The following is a 22,524-nucleotide window of genomic DNA, read 5'->3' on the forward strand; positions in this document are numbered from 1 at the left end:
TACAGGAAAGGAGACACATGGTGACGGAATTACCAAGGGACTTTAGCTTGCATAACACTCAGGTATTCTATGTATGAAAATATCTTGCTGGAGTGGAAGTTGCTAACAGGAGAAGGTGGTGCCAAATCTCAAACCTTTAATCATCTCAAACTGGTTCGCTTGGGATGTGGTGAAATGGGGTATTTTCAAGATGGATGTGCAGATTGATTGATTGATTGAATCTTTATTTTGAACATGTTGAAAAAGTATTAAAAAAAAATAGAATTAAAAGAGACAAATGAACAAAGCAAACAAAAGGAAAACGAGCAACCACAACTCCAAATAACGTCCATGTTCAAAAAGGAGCAGGAAGAAGCATAAGCTTATTTAATCCCACCCCTTTTCCACTATCTAGTATCAATAGACTACAGAAATACCTCCTTGCAATTACATTATATGTTATGTGTAATTTTTTTTTTTTTTTTTAATATATACACATATATGTTTCTATCTATCCATACATACGTATATACACACATACGCACATATACACATTTTCAATAACCCCATTAACACCTCAAGGATACACAACCTACAATTATATATATATATATACCCATACCAACAAACCCGTGCATGCGCACACACATTTAAATATTAGACAAGAACACCCTATCAAATCTCTACCTTTTCCCTGTACCCTGTAATAACCATATCCTTAAACCGCTTTTTAAACTGCGCCATGCTTGGACATTGCTTCATATCTTTACTTAGTCTGTTCCACAGCTTCACTCCACACACAGAGATGCAAAAACTTTTTAATGTTGTACGGATACGAGGATGTTTTAAATTTAATTCCCCCCTCAAATTGTATCCCCGTTCCCTTTTAGAAAACATTTTTAGAATATTGTCAGGAAGCAGGTTATTTATTGCTTTATATATAATTTGTGCTGTGAGAAAATGAACCAGATCTGTGAATTTTAGAATTTTTGATTTTAAGAATAGTGAATTTGTATGATCTCTGTAACCAGTTTTATGGATTATCCTTATGGCCCTTTTTTGTAATATAAAGATTGATGATAGCGAACATTTGTAAGTATTGCCCCAAACCTCTGCACAGTAATTCAAATACGGTGCAATCAGGGAACAATAGAGAATGTGGAGTGATTTGTGGTCCAGAATGTGTTTTACTTTACTCAAGATTGAGACACTTCTTGAAATTTTGTTATGTATATGATTTATATGAGACTTCCAGTTTAATTTATCATCTATAATCACGCCAAGAAACTTATGTTCAAGTACTCTTTCAATTTCCACACCATCTACATGAATCTGCACTTGTGCATTTCTAAGGGAATTCCCAAATAAGATAATTTTAGTTTTACTTAGATTTAGCGATAGTTTGTTCCTGTTAAACCATTTTTTAATTTTGCACATTTCTGAAGTAATTGTATCCAGCAGCTCCTTTAGATTCCCCCCAGAACAAAAAATATTTGTGTCATCTGCAAATAATACTAATTTTAATATATCAGATGCCTTACAAATATCATTTATATAAATAATAAATAATTTTGGACCCAGTACAGAGCCTTGTGGAACACCACAAGCAATGTCCAAGCATGATGAGGAATGGACACCCAGCTTCACAAATTGTTTCCGGTCACTTAAATAATTTTTCACCCATTGCAGTACAACCCCCCTAATCCCATACCGTTCCAGTTTATTAATTAATATGTCATGATTGATTGTGTCTAATGCTTTCTTGAGATCCAGAAATACTCCAGCTGCATACTGTTTCTGATCTATAGCATTCGTAATCTCCTCAATTGATTCGATTAATGCCAGAGATGTTGATCTTTTTGATCTGAATCCATATTGACTGTCAGAGAGTAATTTATATTTATCTAAGAATTTGTCTAATCGTTTATTAAACAGGTTTTCTAGGATTTTGGAGAATTGTGGTAGTAAAGAAACAGGCCTGTAATTTGTGAAGTGGCGTCTATCCCCGGTTTTATACAGCGGCACAACTTTAGCTATTTTCATTTTGTTTGGCACTTTTCCCGTCTGAAATGATAAGTTGCAAATATATGTTAGAGGTCCTACAATTCCTTCAATGACCTTCTTGACGATTTTCATGTCAATATCATTACAATCAGTAGATGTTTTATATTTACACATGTGTACAATGTCAATTATTTCTTTTTCCTCCACTGATGTGAGGAACATTGAGTTAGGGTTCCTTTCAATCAGGTTTTCACTACATTCTACTGATGGCAGTGACTCAGGAATTTGTTCTGCCAGTTTTGGTCCAATATTTACAAAATAATGATTAAAGCTGTTGACCTTATCAGCAGTGTTTTCCATAATATTGCCATTATCGATAAAGTATTGTGGATAACTTTGTTGTCCAGAATTATTTTTAATGATACCGTTTAAAACATCCCATATTCCGTTCATATTATGTTTATTGTTGTTCAATATTTTACTATAATACTCCTTTCTACATACACGTATAATATTGGTCAACTTATTTTTGTATTTTTTATATTTATTTTCAGCATCTTTTGTTCTTTGTTTTAGGTATTCCCTATAGAGTGTATTTTTCTTTTTACATGCATTTTGTAAACCCTTAGTGAGCCATGGTCTATCTGAATATTTGTGCTTTCTGTTGTATTTTATTGTTGGACAGTTTTTATCGTACAACTCCATGAATATTCTTAAAAATATGCCATATGCAATATCAATATCAGCTTCTTTGTACACATTGTCCCAGTCCTGATTTAATAGATCGTTCTTAAATGCAGTCATAGTTTCTTCTGTCCTTACACGTCTGTATCTCAGTTGTTCTTCATGCTGATTTTTCTTATAATTAGTGTCATAAACTGCAAAAACTGGTAGGTGATCACTGATGTCATTAATTAATATTCCGCTCACAATGTTGTTTTCCATATTGTTAGTGAAAATATTGTCAAGTAAGGTGGCACAATGTGGTGTAATTCTGCTAGGCCTGGTTATTTTAGGATGTAAACTCAAACTGTACATAGTGTTTAGGAATTCGTCGGTCATTTTATGCTTTTTTGGATTCAACAGGTCAATATTAAAATCACCACAGATAAACATAACTTTTTGATTTGTTTTAGAGAATATTTCCTCTATGAAGTCATTAAATACTTGAATACTAGAGCCAGGTGTTCTATATATACACAGCTAATTATTACATTTTTTTCTTTTTCCTTATAAATTTCAATTGTTATACATTCTAGTAAATTATCAATTACAGTTGTCATACTTTCTACCACCTTGTAGTTTAGGTTTTTATCCACATACACCGCTACTCCCCCTCCACTCTTGTTCCTTCTATTTACAAAATTCACTTCATATCCCTCCAGTCCAAAGTCCATTCCTTTCTCCGCATTGATCCATGTTTCAGAAATGGCAATAATTCCAAATGGATTTGTCAACTCATTTAGACATTCCTTTATATTGTTGAAGTTGGCAAACAGACTTCTGCTATTAAAATGGATTATTGATAATTTATTTTCCGTGTTGATGGTGTGCTTAAACTGTTCATCAGTGAAGTAGCAGCAGTTACTGCTAATGTTGTAGAAGAAATTATTTTCCGGGTCTATATCCTTTTCTAAGTCTAGAACATTATGGTCTGTGTATCGAAATGTTCTCAGTTCCAGATTATCATAAAGAGAATTCCAATGAGTTATGTTGATATTGTTGCCGGATGCAGATGAAGTTCTTTTGGACTGTGCCATGTGTTGTGTTGTGTGTCACGTCACATGTGTATTCATACCTCCAGAGTAAGTTGACCTCAGTATTTGTCCAGCTCTTCCATATTTCTGATGACCAACACTTTGGCTTGTTCCGGTGTTCCATTGAGTTTAATGAATACTTTGCAGTTGGTGGTCCATGTATTTTGAATTTTTCCCTGTTTCTTCAAGTAACGTGCTTTCCTGGCAATGTCCGCATTTCTTTTTATCAGATGTTCGTTCATGAAGACATCGGATCCTTTCAGTTTCTTTCCTTGTTTTAACAGTGCTGTTTTCTGTTTTCTGTTTGCAAATCTCACAATGATGGCTGGTTTGTCACTGTCATTTTTTCGGGGTAGAGGGTGGCAAGCCTCAATGTTGTTATAATCCACTTCCACACCTTTGGACCGTAGAAAGGTAACCACTTGATGCTCCGTGGAGTTGACATCTTCCTCTCCTGGCCCTCCTACATTGTCAGTGGTGACCGCCCAGGCGTATGACCGGGGTTTGATGCGAAGCCCCGTGATGATAACATCGTTCATCCGGGTGTACTGCTCCAAATCCGCCACTCTGTTCTCCAGGTACGCCAGCCGCCGATCCTTCTCGGCGTTCTGGATGCGGAGAGCCTTAACTTCCTCGACCAGGTCCAGGATGGCTTTCTGCTGCAGTTTGACAGTAGAAATCTCCTCTGTCATAAACTGCAGCGACTTCTTAATATAGTCTCCTTCCTCGGCTGACAGAAATTTTTTCGGGCCCATGCTGAGAGACGCTCTTGTAGCTTTGCCGTGACGACCGGCTAGCTAGTTGATGCTAGCGTCCTTCCTCTCACTCACCGCTACGGTTCAAAAACATCAACTTATGAGTTTTCGAGAGGTCGCAAATGACGAGCCACCACTTCTGGACGGTTTCCCACACACGCTCTCAAAGATTAGTATGTGCAGAGTATTGTGGGGGTCTGCTAATCCTGGAAGACCCCAGTGTCATCAGTCTTGGACAGCGTCCGTGTCCACAGGAGTGAATCTCCTCAGATGACAAGTCTGCAGAAACTTTGTAATGCTATCATGTCAGTATGGTGAAAAACATCTGAGAGGAATGTTTCCAGCACCTTGTTGAACCTATGCTACGAAAAATTAAGGCAATTCGGAATTAAATTCAGTTCAGAACTGAAGAAGCTTCTCGGATGAGAGGTAACATTTTCAAGCAACTTAAAGAAATCCAGACGCTTTTCTTTCCAAGATCCTTAGTCAAGTAATTCAAGTGCAAAGGTCACAGGGAGGGTGGATCTTCTGCCAGCTGTCATAGGACAAGTAGTTCATTTATGATTTTAATGCTAAAGGGAAAAAGTGTATTCAAGACTGCTGAAAACATGATCTTCAATTGTCTGATTGTCTGTACAGGTGGACATCACTCAAAAAGGAGAAGGCTTTGGTGTGCTACCCTGTTATTTGGGATGACTGCGAAATATGCAGTCAGTCTCATGTTTTTGGACACTTGTTCAAAGGAAAAAGCATTTTCCAAATTGAGAGGAAAACAGAAACTTCTGAATTCCACGGTGTTTCTGAGTGTAAGTACTGTTTTGTACAGTGCTGTATCCTTAAAGCCATTTTTTCCAGAGTTATGGAATTGTTTCATGTTATTGTTTTTAATTAATGGTTAATGAAAATAACAAATTTTGTCTCCATTATTATAGGATCAGATGAGCTTGCAAAGTTTGTATGGATGAATGTATAGTTTGTAATAAGAAAGGAAGAAAAGCTCGTATTACACTATCATTTTTATATTTAACATAACAAGAGAGTTTCATAGTGAAGCGTCCATTATGCACCAAATTACTTAAGCAGTCTTTACTTACTATCTAATTACACTGAACTTAAAATTACTTACAGTACAATTTGCGCCCTTCCCTGTAAAATATATGGAAGTTAGAAAGCTTAAGTTACTCCATAAGGCTCATGCCATGAGAAGTACAGCGTACTTGTGATGTAACATAAGGGGAAAAGAAATGTCTGGGAATTACCATGAAATTAAGCTGTACTTAAAATTACATGCACTATAATATGCTACCGCCATGCTTAATTAGACCTTTCCAACTAGTCTTTTGGCCCAGCTCACTTCATTCCAGTCAATACAGGCAATAGGTTTCAACAAGAAAGCACCAATTAAAAAGAAAGAAAAAGAAAGATTATGTTTGCTAGATTATTTTCGATTGTTTGCCAAAACACCACCCATCTCAGGTGCGCAACTAAAATGTAACACATGCTCATCTGTATCTTCTCTTCATGTGTATTCATCTCTGTCCAACCTCTCTATACCCATCTAGTCTGCGTTTCATTGCCATCATCACAGCAACAGTCACATCTATGTGACAACCTGCTCTGAAAAGAGGCAGTGGCCCCTGATGGCAGGTTATTGACGCAGACAAAGAGGATAAGGACAAAGTGTTTCAGTTTCAGGTGCACATGGTTGAAAGATTTGACATGACCTCCCTGTCGGAGCAGAGCAGCTCTGCTGATGACAGAACAAACAGAGACGAAGACACAGACAGACAAGTCCATCAGCCTTGGTCTGGCTGATTGCAGCTTCACACTGTGTAGAGCTTAAAGAGACAAACTAAACTCTGTCAAAAAATAAAAAGGAGCACACACAAACTTTCAGAGCTCTTCTTCTGCATTTAAGAGGGATGCTGAACCCCAAGAGCGTAACATAATTGGACATTCCCCTCAGGATCATCCTTGATTTCAAACCAACCACCAGCTTCTTTCAAAAACACAGATGACAGGTGGAAACATCTCTTCAGGAGCCATTCTGTAGATCTGTCTTAACATATTAACAAAAAAAGTCGATGTCTGTGTGAGAAAAGTGGAATTCAAGAGTCCAAAAGTCACAGCCTCCGATGGTTTCCACTGATTTGGACTTTGTTCTTGGTCCATTTCATTCAATCATTGAAATCATGTTAACTCAAATTTCTTTCAGACTTGGTTGTCCTTTCAATAAAGTTCGGAGGTGAGAACATTAGCAGCTTAATTGACCCCACAAAGAGCTAACATATGTCTTGAAAAATAGGTTTTCTCATTGCTAAATATAAAGACTAAACTTTCCCATAGCCTCTAGTGATTTATCCTATTTAGATCAAACTTTTAAGTCAAACTACTGTAATGCTTGAACTACTGGCGCAATCGAAGAATCCCAGCGGTCCCCAAAAGCATCAACTCGGTGCTTTTTCGATGATATTAGGATCATTATAGTAATCCCAGGACAGGGGCCACATCCAAATCTCAGCAAACAACACAGCAAACACCCACATCTAAACAATTTTTAAAAAAAATATGGTAAAAGGAAATGCACAATAAAAGCTCCACTAAAGCTCCACTTTTTAGACAATTCCTCACACAGTAAAAGATATTTTCCAAATTAAGAGAAAAGCAAAAACTTCTGAATTCCATGGTGTTTCTGAGTGTAAGTACTGTTTTGTACGGTACTACTGTATATCCTTAAAGCTATTTTTTAAGGTTATGGAATTGTTTCTTGTTCTTGTTTTTAACTAAAGGTTAATTAAAATTAAATTAAATTAAATGAATTAAATCAAGGTTATAGGTTTGCTGTGTTGTTTTCTGTGTTATTTGCCGAGATTTGGATGTGGCGAGGATTACCGTAATGACCCTAATATCACTGAAAAGCACAGAGCCACCGCTTTCAGGAACCAGTGAAATTCTTTCAATTGAGCAAATGGTTCAGGAGATGAACCAGGACATCAACTGTGGTGTTCAAATTTTTCAGAAGGAATTCAGGAGAAATATCTGTTGTTTAAAAAGATTTAATTTGCTTTGGCAGTTGAAATTATAAGTTTTACAGCACTGGACATTCACAGAAGAGATCCTGAAAATGAAAGTTGCAAAACATCTGTCTGGTGTCATGTCTGGCAACATGTTAGGCTTTAGAGAGTTAACATTTCTAAAACAAAGTGATTAAGACTGCATTACAAGCCTATAAAAACATTGGTATCCTTTTGTTTTTGGTCTCATCTCTTTGGCACAGAGATTTCGCACGAGTCTTTAGAGGATATTACGTACTACAGATAACAGGATTATTTGCAATTTTATGTTAAAGGGAACATTATTGTGAAATTGCTGAACCTTTGCCCCATCTTTACTTTACCAGAATAAACTGGTTGTCTGCCAATTAACCTTCCTCCAGTTGTTTTTGTTTTCTGTACTATATACTTTTCCAGCCTCTTCTTGCACCTATCCCTGCTGTGGAGCTGCCCTTAAAACGAGGTACTAGTTTATACTAAAAATAGTAAAACGTCTCAATTTAAATATTTGTTATATTTCTATGTTCTATTGTGAATAAAATGTGTTTATGAGATCTGCAAAACCCATGTATTCTCTTTTTAATTACATATTGTACAGTGTCCCAGGTATTTAGAAGTGGAAATTGTAACTCCAGTGTCTTGCAAAGAAAAGATCATTTTAACATATCTATATTGTTTCTCATTTTTATGGTAGATTCATTTTGATAAAGAGAGAAAGAATATCATCCAAAAATCCAGAAAAAAAAAAACATTAGATGAAAGTTGAGTGAAATAAGAATTTTTGAGGCCTGGACTTCCCAACCTGCTGGTCTAAAAGATATGTTGACCGTTAACTCAGAAGGATCAATTGGAGAAAAAGAGTCTATATAAATATTAATGGTATTGAAAGTAGTAAACAAACATGGAGACATTGACTGGCAGACACAGAGACAGTCACCAGAATGGGGAATAAGGGTAACTCAAGATAATGGAGAACATGATCACTAGGCCGGGGAACATGGGAAGATAAAAGGACAAAAGCAGATGAAACTGGGACACAAAGGAATACAGAATGGGAAGACAACAGGACTGTAACTACAGGGAGTGCAGAATTATTAGGCAAGTTGTATTTTTGAGGAATAATTTTATTATTGAACAACAACCTAAAAGACTCATTAATATCAAAGCTGAATGTTTTTGGAAGTAGTTTTTAGTTTGTTTTTAGTTTTAGCTATTTTAGGGGGATATCTGTGTGTGCAGGTGACTATTACTGTGCATAATTATTAGGCAACTTAACAAAAAACAAATATATACCCATTTCAATTATTTATTTTTACCAGTGAAACCAATATAACATCTCATCTCAATATAACATCAGATCAGGTGAACAAGGAGGCCATGTCATTAGTTTTTCTTCTTTTATACCCTTTCTTGCCAGCCACGCTGTGGAGTACTTGGACGCGTGTGATGGAGCATTGTCCTGCATGAAAATCATGTTTTTCTTGAAGGATGCAGACTTCTTCCTGTACCACTGCTCGAAGAAGGTGTCTTCCAGAAACTGGCAGTAGGACTGGGAGTTGAGCTTGACTCCATCCTCAACCCGAAAAGGCCCCACAAGCTCATCTTTGATGATACCAGTCCAAACCAGTACTCCACCTCCACCTTGCTGGCGTCTGAGTCGGACTGGAGCTCTCTGCCCTTTACCAATCCAGCCACGGGCCCATCCATCTGGCCCATCAAGACTCACTCTCATTTCATCAGTCCATAAAACCTTAGAAAAATCAGTCTTGAGATATTTCTTGGCCCAGTCTTGACGTTTCAGCTTGTGTGTCTTGTTCAGTGGTGGTCGTCTTTCAGCCTTTCTTAACTTGGCCATGTCTCTGAGTATTGCACACCTTGTGCTTTTGGGCACTCCAGTGATGTTGCAGCTCTGAAATATGGCCAAACTGGTGGCAAGTGGCATCTTGGCAGCTGCACGCTTGACTTTTCTCAGTTCATGGGCAGTTATTTTGTGCCTTGGTTTTTCCACACGCTTCTTGCGACCCTGTTGACTATTTTGAATGAAACGCTTGATTGTTCGATGATCACGCTTCAGAAGCTTTGCAATTTTGAGACTGCTGCATCCCTCTGCAAGATATCTCACTATTTTTGACTTTTCTGAGCCTGTCAAGTCCTTCTTTTGACCCATTTTGCCAAAGGAAAGGACGTTGCCTAATAATTATGCACACCTGATATAGGGTGTTGATGTCATTAGACCACACCCCTTCTCATTACAGAGATGCACATCACCTAATATGCTTAATTGGTAGTAGGCTTTTGAGCCTATACAGCTTTGAGTAAGACAACATGCATGAAGAGGATGATGTGGACAAAATACTCATTTGCCTAATTATTCTGCACTCCCTGTATATACCAGCACAGCAGACAAACAACTACTAACATGCAACAGCAACAAACCCGGACAGAAACGATAACGACACAAAGCACAGAGAACACAGGGCAAACATGATAACGAAAACAAAGAATGAATCACACCTAATAACCCAGAATAGACTCAAGACACTGGGACCAAAACCTAGGAACCCTTGTTTTGCTTGAGAATCAAATAGTTATTTCATTCACTGACATGCAAATCTACTTTCACTGATATTCTCCCTTCATTAAACTACCAGAAAAATCAGTTACTGTTCATTCCTTCGTAAGTGAGCAAACTTGCAAAATCTGCAGGGGGGATTTCCCCCACTATATATATACACACTGTAGCCTTTTTAATTTTACAGTCAGCACAATGGCAATTTTGCTTTTTTTAAGTACTATGTTTGCATAGGTAATATATGGACAATAGTGATAGTGAAGTGCTAACACTGTCACTTCACAGCAACATTGTTCCTGGTTCCTGTGTAAGTTTTCTCTGCCTGCTCCAGGTTTCTCTCACAGCCCAAAGATATGCATGTTATCCCTTTTGGAGATTCCAAATTGCTGATGGATGTGCAGTTGTTAAAGTGCTCAGAGCCTACAGATTAAAATACCATATAAATGAACAGTTACAACGTGACATGTGGTCCAAAGTCCTTTGAGGGGTCAGTAAGACAAGAAAAGCACTATAAAACCAATTAATATATAAATACATTATATTTCTCTGGGGAAAATGATACTTAGTATCATTTGTGTGGCTTCTCCAGAAAGTCTAACTGCTGATAAGTCTGGTAACCCATTAGCTAGTGGGTTTACTTAGCACTGGAAGTATTTAGGGCTCTCACTGTAGTCAGAATATTTGGTTAGCAGATAACAGATCCACTCCAAGGCTTCATGTTCCAAGTTCTAGTCACCATTTACAAATGCAGACAACTTTAAAGAAGCCATTGAATTCTAATGAAATTCAGTGATTATGGCATAGTGACCCAACTACATAACAACTTACAGCTCACATACATAGTCATTGGAAAAGGATCATCAAAAGCTCGACAACCCCTGCTCAATAACCCTTATTATAACATGAAGTTAGTCTCGTAAATCGTAAATAGACTTGCTCTTATATAATGGTTTTGCAGCAATTCAAAGCGTCATGTCTCATTTACCCAAGTATTTGTTTTTATATCTAACATTCACACTCTGACGAACATTTCATCCTTGGGGCAACTCAGGGTTCAGTATCTTGCTCAAGAATCCTGCTGACTGGAGTACTCAGGGATTGAACCAACAATTCCCCAATTAGTAGACAACCTGTGCTACCCCAGCCTGAGCCACAGCCACATTATTATTATTATGTAAGTTATTGTCCCCAATAGTCAGCCAGTGAACCTCTCTGTTCCTGAGTCAGATCTATGGTTTTAAATGGCAATAGCAGAAACGCTCAGACTGATGTTCCACAACAGTGTTTTTTTTTTTTAAATCAACAGATAACAATGGCTACAGTCATCTATTATATATACAACAACAGTCTCAACCAGTCTGAACAAGCAACAATGAAAGACTGCTGACTGAATTCACAAATATCTAAAGGTTTTACACAGAAAACCATTAAGTGTGAGAAAACTGTTGGGCATCAGCTGGTACATAAAATGACCAGTTTATCCCTGAAAACAGAAAGTGTGGATTCACGGAGCAGGACAGTAACTGTGAGTAGGCTGATATGTGTGAGCCTCTGACATGGCTTCCATGTGTAAACAGCTTCATTATTAGAGCTGACACGCCAGTCAATAAAATCTGATGCTGCTGTCTGTTCTAAAGACAAAGAAAAGATACTGTGACTCTGCTCTCATTGTCTCACCTCTGAGTTATTAACCTTCAAATAGAAAACAAAACCATCTCGCTCATGTTTAAAAAAAAAAAATTGCAGCTATTTCCATGGAGTCAAGACAGAACAAGTGGGACTTTATTAATGGTAATAACCCATTTCACATGCAGTCATTAGTGAAATGTAACCCCCACATTGATTTTTATCAAAAGCACACCTGCAGGGCGACTGGAAATGAAGATGCAGGTTAACAGCTATGATCGTTATTAAAGTGAGAATGACTTCCTCTCAAGCCCATTACGCACAAACATGCTCACACACACAGCAACACTTTGCACCCAGTTAAGAGCTATTTCAGGGAAACCTTCCATTTCCTTTTGCAAACACTGTGTCAGCACCTCTCGCGATTGACGTTTCAATCTATTCCATTAAACACTAACGAGTTGTGGTGAGAATGGACCGCAGTCACACCACATTACATAAATACAGCTATAATCAGCTTCATTTCACAGTACCTGGCATGGGAGGAGTTGAAAATGTAGACATGTCTTCTATATACAGGTTTAAAAAAAATAATGTTTGTAGGTCCAGTCAAGGAAGAGTAAAACAGAAACGTCCAAATGAAAAATTATACAAAAGATGAAAAATAAATAAATACAGGACAAAAAATATAAATAGAACAATGAGGGAAATACAGAAAAAGACAAGTGGTTCATTAAGTTTTTTGACCACAAGACGTTTTTAGGGACAATTACAATAACCTCAGTTTTATCTGAATTTAAAAGCACAGAATTTGAGGTCATCCAGCTCTTTATGTCTTTAAGAAATTCCTGCAGTTTAACTTATTGGTGTGTGTTATCTGGTTTCGTGGATAGATAATGTTGGGTGTCGTCTGCATAGCAGTGAAAATGTATGCTGATGTCTTCTGAGGACACTGCCTAAGGAAAGCATGTATAATGTAAACAGCTTTGGTCCTAGCACTGAACCCTGTGGAACTCCATCACTAACCTCAGTGTGTGAAGAAGACTCTCCATTTACATGAACAAATTGGAGTCTCTTAGATAGATATGATACAAACCACTGCAGTGCAGTAGCTGTAATACCTACACAGTGTGCTCTAATTGTTCTAATAGAATATTATGGTTGACAGTATCGAACGCTGGACTGAGGACAAGCAGGACTGACTGACCAAAGTACATGAGAACTCAGGGCTGTGTGTCAGACAGGATCTTCTGCAGTACGGTGGCCCCACAGGGAACTGTTCTGGCTCCGTTCCTCTTCACCATCTACACTGCAGACTTCTCCCACAACTCCACCCAGTGCTTTCTTCAGAAATTCTCTGATGACTCCGCAATAGTCGGCCTGATGATCACTGATGGGGATGACAGGGAGTACCCTTAACTGACCCAAGACTTTGTGGACTGGTGCCAGCAGAACTACCTCCAAATCAACACTAGTAAAACCAAGGAGCTGGTGGTAGACTTCTGCAGGCACAAACATCCTCCAGTGCAACCACTGAACATTCAAGGTATGGACACTGAGGCTGTGGACAGCTACAGGTACCTTGGTGTTTATGTGAACGATAAACTGGACTGGACAGGACAGAGTCTCAGGTCTTTTGGGGTGAAGGGCCCACTCCTGAAGACCTTCTATGACTCTGTGGTGGCCTCAGCCATCTTTTATGGTGTGGTCTGCTGGGGTGGCAGCATCTCTGCTGGGGACAGGAAGAGACTGAACAAGCTGATCCGAAGGGCCAGCTCTGTTCTAGGATGCTCTCTGGACCCAGTGGAGGTGGTAAGAGACCGGAGAATGGTGGCTAAGCTGTCATCCTTGTTGATGAGTGCAATTCTCTTTTTCTGACAACGTTGTATTTTATTCTATTGTATATAGTATGTTATTCTTATTATACTGTCCTATTCCAGTGTTTTTCTTAGTTTTTGCTACTGTAACTTTCCACTGTCCACTTTCTGCTGTGACACAACAAATTTCTCACGAGTGGGACTAATAAAGGTTATCTTATCTTATGAATAAACTATTTCTCAGCAGATGATGAGTTAGCTGTTTCACAACTACTCTTTCAAGATTTTTTTAGATAAAAGGAAGGTTAGAGATAAGACTGCTGAGTCAAGAGATGGCTTTTTTTAATGGTTTAACTACTGCCAGCTCAAAGGCCTGTTGTATTTAGCCAATTATTAGCGGTAAGTTGATCATATTTAAGATTGAAGCATTAATTAATGGTAAAACTTCTTTGAGCAGTCTTATCCGGTTGTTCAGTGATGACACGACGAAACTTCCGGGCCTAAAGTAGTCTGCGTTTAATATGGCTTTTGTGTTGTTAACATGTTTAATGTTATGTATTTTCTTCTATTTGATCTCAAAAAGCTCCTAAAACAGTCAGTAATCACTGTTGACCTCCCTCGGCTTTTATTACCGCTAATCATTTATTTAAGCTCAGTTTTTAAAACCTTAGGATGTAACTACAGCACAGCCCATGCAGCAGTATATGAATGACTAACCTCGTATTATGGATGGATTATCTCAGTTGTTCTCCTGGCTGAAGTTTGGTCCTTTTACAGCATCCTGCCATGCGATTACATTTGTTCCTGACCACGAGAACACTCACATTAACTTTTATCGAGTGGAAAAAAAGTTAGCTTGTTTATATTATGCTAACATAGCTGTGTCGCTAGCGGTCACGTAGCACATCATTATGTACCAGCTAGCCCAACTTCAGTAACCCTACAAACGTCACTGCTGTTTAGTTTTCTGTTTTCATTTATGTTGGAAGTGATAACAGAGCTGTACGTTTTAATTTGTTTCCAAAACCCCACAGTCAGGACATGCTATATTGTATTTAGATAGAAGCTAGCGAGCTAACTCCCTGCTAACTTCTAACTCCGTTAAATGTCATAAATTCCGTTTTCATGGATGCCTGGATGTTAAACTCAATTGTTACACCTGGTAGAGCAGAACGCTGATCATTTTATTAAAGATGAAAGACTTTAGACAGTTTGTAACTCTCAGTAATGCCATAGTGATCGTTTGATATATGGACCTGCAGCGGAGTTTAGGTCCAGACACGGCTAGTGACGTCAGACTGAACAACCGGATAGGAATGGGGTCTAAAAGACACTTTGATGGTTTGGAGGAAGTAATTACTGAAGTTAATTTAAAAAGATTAATTGGTGAAAAGGACTAAATGAATATCAGTGAAAGTACTGAAAGTACCGAAAGTAGCCGTAGATAATGCTACATCTATGATATCATTATCAGTGATTCTTTCCTCTAATCGTTAAAATTTTATTTGTAAAGAAATTCATGAAGTCATTACTCGTTAATTGTTAACTATTAATAGCAAGCCAACCATTAATACCATTGTATTAATGTTTGGCTCAACAGTGCTCTGACTTTGTGTCAGCCTGGCTACTGCACTGAAGAGAAACCTGTTGCTCTTATTTTCTTCAATCAGTGATGAATTTTAGGATATTCTAGCTTTAAGTAAGGCTTTTTTTTTTTTTTTTTTAATTAAAGCAGCAAACTATTTCTCTAAATTATGATCTTCTAAATTAGTGAGACTCCATTACTGAGTTTGACAGTTATACCAGGGAGTTAAGTACTTCTGATTTGAGGCTCTCTTTATAGTCATGCAAGGCATATGTAGTGAAGAAGGTAAATGATTAACAAGATAATCAACCTGTGCAGGAGTAGCTGCTCTGCAATATGTTGGTAAAAGGCATTAAAGATGATAACAGTTGGTGAATTTTATCCTCCAACTTAGTACCAGTACTTTCAGAAAGATATCTGATGTGATGAAATCTATCCCCCATGGCTATGTAATCAATTATTGTAAAAGTAAGTTTTTCAAGGGTGCAAAGCGAGTCTCTAATTCAAACTGGCCTCCAGACTTGAAAATAGGCTACATTTATTACTGTGTGCTGTTAAGAAAAAAGGAGGAAGTCATTTCAAGAAGATGAGAACACGGCAAGAAAATGGATGAACAGTATGTGATGTATTAAAGAAAAAAGTGTCACCATTTAATTTTGTCTTCATACTCTCTTCCTTCCATCTTTACCATATGTTGTGTTTGTTTTTCCTCTCTCACAGTAGTGTGACCTACAATGCTGTTAAGCTGTTTCGATCCGACTCTTGCTGTGTGACTGTGTGATACAGAACCAATCAGCATGTGAACATGAAACCCTCTCCAAACAAAAAACACCATCTTGGAACCTGCTGTCTGATTGGTGTTCTGTAATGAAAAACTCTTCACACTGTGTACAGTGGAAAGAAGGGAGCAACATCGCAATAAAAACGTGTTATGGTAAAAGGATGGCAGTGGATGAGAAAAAAAAGGAAAGAATTACTTTAAATTAAAGACTGTCAGGACCAAAAATTAGAAAAACATACAGTGATATCAAACTCTTCAGATTTGGTCTGCAGGCTTCAACAGAGTTTTATTTATTTTAACATAACCTGATGCTAAAAAGGTGCTGTTTCTCTTCCATCAAACTGTTTTCCATTAGGCTGACTACAGAGTACCAAAACAACCCCAGGATAAGGCTGTGCTAATGTAATACTATGAGCTATCAAGGAAATAATTGCATAATCCAATTGTATTATATTGTATTGTATTGTATGACTGAACCAACAAACACAATGCTGCTGTGAGGTTTCTACAGCAGTGCTGGTGCTAAAACACTGAAATGCTATATAATGGTAATCTCAGGATACATGATGGTAACGTTGTGCATGTCAAACTGTTAATTTGTCAGTATTCTGACAAATTAGTATAATAGTATAATAAACTTGTATGAAGGTGTACTAGGGCCACATTAAGAAAAAATATTATTGATAATTTTGAGAATAAAGTTAAAATACTATTTTGAGAAAAAAGTTGTAATTGTATTTTCGACTGTAATCTGCACATCCAATTATGAGCAGATTACAGTTACGGTTTCAGAACAAACTGCCTCAACTGCTGTAACCTCTACAAAACGCCTCATGTAGATGACTTAGTAAAACAAATTGATCAGCGGTCTGACACAACACACAATCTCTTTGCTGCATGAGGGTGTAACTATTGATAACCTTGCATTTGTCCTTTACCAGCCACTTCATTTTGAAAAACACAAACTCTTCCTTGTTTCTGTGTTTTTCCATCTCACCAGATGCAGCTTACTCAAACCATCCTTTCAATGCCCTTATACATACACCGCATCGTTTATGTGCTAAAAGAGAAATCATTTCCTTTATTGCTACTAAAACATTTTCTGAAGTAGGCTTTAATTAATTGACAGGGTATAGCAACCGTGGTGATCTCCACATTTTGACTTTTTTCTGGAGATGCAAATACAAATGTTTTCTCAAAATAAATTTTCAATTTTAATATGAAAATTTTGACTTTATTCTCAAAATGATCAATAATCTATTTTTTCTTAATGTGACTCTAATATAATAACAACAACAATAATAATAACAATCTTTGTATTGTTATTATTATTATTCATTTTGTCATTGTTTTGCTGTGTTTTATTTTATTGTTAAGTGTCCGTGGGTGTCTTGAAAGGCGCTTTTAAACAGAAGTTGTTGTTGTCGTCGTCATCATCATCATCATCATCATCATCATTATTATTATTATCATTATCATTATCATTATTATTATTATTACAACAACACTTATACCTTAAACTTTTCTTGAGTCGGACCTGGTACATAAAAAAAAAAAGTACATTCCCACCAACCTGTTTCACTGTTAGGAAGTAAATTATGGGAATGCGACAAAAATCATCAAGTAAATTTGGATTTATCTCTCAAGAGAAAGATTTGTAACTGACCTGCTTTTATACAAATGGTTCTATTTACAGTTTTAATTTCACTAAAATAAACGAAAACTAAAGGTTTTCTAATGGTTTCCATTTAAGAGCAACCACAATAATAAAGACACTAAAACTTAGAAAACAACAACTTACAATCACTCAGGTTCTGCCAAGTCTCTATAGATAAATAAAGATTGCAGGCAGAAGCATTCAACAGAATATGTAACTATGCACCTGAACTCTGTGTTTTACAGTTGTGGTTCCTTTCCCAATAAACACTGTTTGATTTTAAAAGCTATTCGAACACTTTCTGTAGTTTGCCACTTTTCATTTCTTCAATGACATTCAGATAATCAAAACAGATCGAGTGAGAAGCTGAACTTACTGATGGGGGATGTCAGTTTTTGGTTTCCTCCTCTGCAGTTTGGGGTTTTGTTTTTGGGGTGGAGGATCGGTTTGTAGGACTGTCCAGTCGCTCGGTACATGGCCTGGACCCACAGCACCCGTTCCTGCTCATCATCACAAGCAAACATCACCAAATCGCCTTCCTTCAACACGTTAAAAAAAACCCGACCACCTTGCAGACCTAAAGAGGAGATAAAAGAAGTGAATGTTAAAGGGCAGAATAATGAAAAATAAGCACATCCAAATCTTACTTTGTGACAATTTCATCATATTCATCATATTCCATGAAATCATTTCTTGATGATTTATAATTAATTTCTTTTTAAACTGTAGTAAATCTGTGCTCCCTACTTTTCTCAAAAGTGAGATATTGAAAAGTCTGTAATGTAATCTTCAAAATAGAGAACGTGGTTATGAACAAAATTTAGCAGAGAAACAGATAACACAACAAAAATTATAAAAATTGCATTTAAACGTAACATTTAAACAGCTTTTTTGACAGTGTTTTGGGGAGATTAGTATAATTCCATAAATTAGAGTTGTTTTAATTATTTTATTGGCTCCAATAACTTTATTCTTTGTACACAATCAGTTTCAAGATGATCAAAATCTATCGTGCTATTGTTTTTAACATTTCTTTTTCATGTCTACCTGGCCGAGGCTCACAGGAGTCCACTGTGTAGCCCTCCAGCTGCATCAGCTCCTGAGGCTCAGCCTTCTTCTCTCTATAGCTGCACATTGCAAATGTGTACTGACTAACCTGCAGGACAGCGACACAAATTCATGAGCAATCAAAAACAGACACACATGCATGCACACACACCCACACACAGTCCATAGACATGAAAGTTCTCCAGGTTCATTTTCTTTGCTGTCCCACAAAATGTGCTAAAAAAATGTAAAATTTAGTGTTAGGGCTACGCAATGACTGTTAAATATGAATCATGTGAACTTGTTAAGATTATGACATATTCTGACTGTCACATCTGATTTCAGAAAGACGGTAAAAGCAAACTCAAGTCTTCACAAATCAGTGGGCAATGTCATTGTGTCCACTTTGGCTACACAGTGTCTTACTACCAGTCGTCATTAAATATGAACAGCCGTTAAACATTTGATTCCAGGTGCAGAGAAACAGTATCTGAGGACGTTACAAGCTCGTGGGGGTTGGCTGTCACAAAAGCATGGGGTAGATTTGCAAGAATCTGCCCCATGTGCCTCTAATGCTCAGAAAGTTAATGTCAGCTTAAGTTGAAAAAAAAAAGTGTCAAAGGAATTGAGACAACCGGTTTCCTATGAAGGCCGAAGCTTTCATATGTGACTGCTGCGTCCTACCAAAACGCTGCCTGAATCAGATCCTTCAAATGTCAACACTTTGCTGCTGCTGTATTACACCTCTGTCCATATCAGTCACAGCTTACAAATTCATCTGAGCAGCGTCTCACCAGTTTCATACCTGGACAAGAACAAAATATCTTTTTTTCCAGCGTTTCCAGACCCTCTGCCCCATAGCGTACAGGTATCTGAAGCACAAAGAAAGACAGTGAGTTACTGATTGCTTTTTTAAAAAACATTTTTTCCTGAAGTGAACCGCATGTACGATACTGTGTTTCACACACTAATTTAACAGATGACTCACTCATTTTACCCATTTATATACGTCTCATTTTAGCTAGCTAAATAAGCTGGCTAAAATGAGACTAGATTAGTTATTCTGATGGGTACTTAAAGCAGTTGGAATAGTTACAAATAAATTAATCATATGTAATAGTCCTGCCTAAAATGGATTTACATCCATTTTAAACTATTTAACCCAATTTGTCAGTTTTACTATTAAATCATGTAGAAAATATTTTTTCCAAGGTGAGAAATTTGCATAAAACTTAAGCCACTTATCTCTTAAACTGACTCACAGACTCTGCTCAAATTAAATAAAGATATTCTTGAGAATAAGAAAATACTCTGAGGCATTTTGCCTGATGAACTGTGGTTGCAGTGGATTTTTAAAAATGTATGTGGTCCTCTAAATCACAAAAACAAGCAAAATTACTTTTTTCCTTATAAGTAGTAGAAACTCTTATTACTCTTGTTCTTTAAATGGTCTGTAGAATTCGGTTCATCGGGTTTTGTGCTCACCAACAATTTCAGTAACATTTTGAGAAGTCCTACTTTACAGAGTGTTATGGTTTACTCTTTCTTTCTTTTTCATGCCCACACACACCACACAAGTGCTTTTAGTGCTCAGAGTAGAAAAGCGCTATATAGGAACCAGTCCATCTATCATGTACAAAATGTTACCGAGGGCTGCTACTGGCCTACAGGATGCACTTTCAAAATATTTGACATATAGTTTGTCATCTCTAATTCAAACAGCAACCCAAGTCTCACACTGAAGAGTTAAAAAGCTTTTGAAGATTTCCAGCAGCTGATAAAGATCATGCAATACCATTGAAAGATCCAGAAGAGCCACTAAAGGGGTCCTGAGGAAAGACTGTTTTGTCAAATGTGAAATGGATTTGTGGAGCTCCACAGGAGTTTTTGTATTTTCTAAAATAAAAGAGCATACTTATTTTCTTTTCTTGTAGTTTAATAAATTCGAATGTCAAATGCATTAATTTTGATAAACGCCTAACCTTTAAAGTCAATCACTCTTTGGATTTTGGACTGCTGCCTTGGGTGTGGGCAGTGTCGTCTTACAATTCACCAATAAATGAAGGAAAAACTGGTTACTGTTACTGTTCTTGAAGCTTGTAGGTACAAATGACAAAAAACCAAGTATAGAAATGCATAACTTCAGGAGAAATTGTTTTCAACGTTTTGCTTGAAATATTCATTTGCCTCCTGCTTCAGATAAAAGGTTAGTATACTGTTTTAATGCAACCCACCCCAAGAAGAACAAAACATAAAAGAACAAAAACTACATTTACATTTAAAATATTTACAAGCTTTTGTGAGCCTCTTTGTACCAAATCATTATTTTGATATTATTTTTATTGTGTCTCATATCCCAATATGACACCAAATTATTAGTAACAATTATTTTTTATCTAAAGTGAAACTAAAGTAATGAGTTTTGAGCTGAAAGAGGCCATGACAACAGCAGCAGCTCAAAATGGAAGAATAACCAGCATGGCCTCTCAATCAATGGCTGCTCCTGGGCCTCCTAAAGCGTGGGATACAGGCAAGTGCAAGTGAGGAAAATCAATCCATGGCGAGACCTCTTTCTTCAGCCCTGATGCCTGCCCTTAAAGAAAAGGCCTCCAGTCAAGGCTGTGGTGTGTCTGGATGGAGAATCTGGGCCATTCTGCATGACTCCAGGTTAACATGTGGCACTGTTCGCCAGCCACTTGTGTAAATTATTTGGTTGCTGGTCCTGCTCCTTCCTGCTGTTTCAAACATCCTTCAGCTGCAAGGATCCAAAGAGATGGACGGTTGATGCCAAAAAGTTCACTGCAGACATTTAACAGTCCTCACAGCACAAAAACATCCATCTTAAACTGGTCATTTAGCCAGACATTTAGACTCTGAGGGTTTTAAAGTCTGTCGACACACTGAGCAACTACAGTGTTTCTCATTGCATTTATATATTAGGCACTATTTGTTTGAAATAAAAGAACCGATGTTACAACAATGAAGAAAGTTTTTGTGTCTAAATCTGGTTATAACCGTAGCAGATTGGCTGCGATTTTAAAAATTGTAAGAAAAAAAGACATACTTTAAGACAAAGTAATAGAACAGATTATCCGCAGCAGTATTACTGAGTTTGTAATAGACTTCATTTATTTCAGCACAAATAAAAAAAGAGATACTTTGCCTCCTGGAGAGATGATTCTTCTTATTTAAATAAAAAGTGTCAGTTATTTATAGTTCGTAATTAATCAGTACTGTTTCACACAATATAATTTATAGTGATGTGGAGAATACGAAGACATTTCCTTGTTAAAATAAGAAAAAAACATTTTTGGAAAATGATGCGTTCATGTTTTAAAACTAACATAGATGCCTACGGTCAACTTATATTTGTTTGTAACAAATGACAGATAAAAACAAATATCTGCCATAAAATAATGAATGTTAGATTATGAGAAAATGAGATTTTAGCAAATGAATCGGTTTCACTGGGAGAATCTGAGCAAAGCGACATTTTTCATAAAACAACTTTGTTCTCTCACACACACACACGCGCGCGCGCACACACACACAAACACACACACTCGCGCGCATGCACACACATGCACACACATGCACACACATGCACACACACACACAGTCAAACATTGGACTTTAAGACAAGACCGAATCATATTTATGATAAATGAGTGTAGACTGCTGGTTTTCTTCTACTGTTCACATAAAATACAAAAACACATTTGAAATAAAGAAAACGCTACGTCCAGATGAACAGAATCAACGTTTGTGGATTTAAATAAAGTATTTCCATTTTGTTTCCCTGCCCGTTTTATTTTGACCATCAAATGTGTTTTTGCATCTGTTGGTCTCCTAATCGAGTTTAATTCACTTTGACTACTTTTTTACTGTTTT

The 22,524-nt window shown here is 37.1% G+C and overlaps 2 protein-coding genes across 2 annotated transcripts in view; both read right to left on the reverse strand.

The window, feature by feature from the left end:
- Positions 1–22,524, reverse strand: part of cadps2 (Ca++-dependent secretion activator 2) — a 191,475-nt gene that overhangs the window by 120,794 nt on the left and 48,157 nt on the right. The window contains exons 9-11 of the mRNA XM_086299782.1: positions 19,439–19,505; positions 18,634–18,742; positions 17,963–18,163 (exon numbers count right to left, since the gene is read on the reverse strand). Of these exons, the coding sequence (XP_086155908.1) occupies positions 17,963–18,163; positions 18,634–18,742; positions 19,439–19,505 (377 nt within the window). The remainder of the gene's footprint in view (positions 1–17,962; positions 18,164–18,633; positions 18,743–19,438; positions 19,506–22,524) is intronic.
- LOC147325323 (uncharacterized) lies at positions 1,747–4,495 on the reverse strand. Its single transcript, XM_086299783.1, has one exon. It carries the CDS (start codon positions 4,493–4,495, stop codon positions 3,800–3,802), a length of 696 nt encoding a protein of 231 aa, XP_086155909.1. The 3' UTR covers positions 1,747–3,799.

This window comes from Aulonocara sp. 'chitande type north' Nkhata Bay, linkage group LG7 (genome assembly GCF_057382095.1).
Source record: "Aulonocara sp. 'chitande type north' Nkhata Bay isolate Kocher_YH1m ecotype deep benthic linkage group LG7, A_spYH_male_GT1.1, whole genome shotgun sequence".
Taxonomy (NCBI): Eukaryota; Metazoa; Chordata; class Actinopteri; order Cichliformes; family Cichlidae; genus Aulonocara; species Aulonocara sp. 'chitande type north' Nkhata Bay.

Coding starts and splice junctions, on each gene's coding strand:
- LOC147325323 (XM_086299783.1), bottom strand. CDS start 4,495: ATGGGCCCGAAAAAATTTCTGTCAGCCGAGGAAGGAGACTATATTAAG.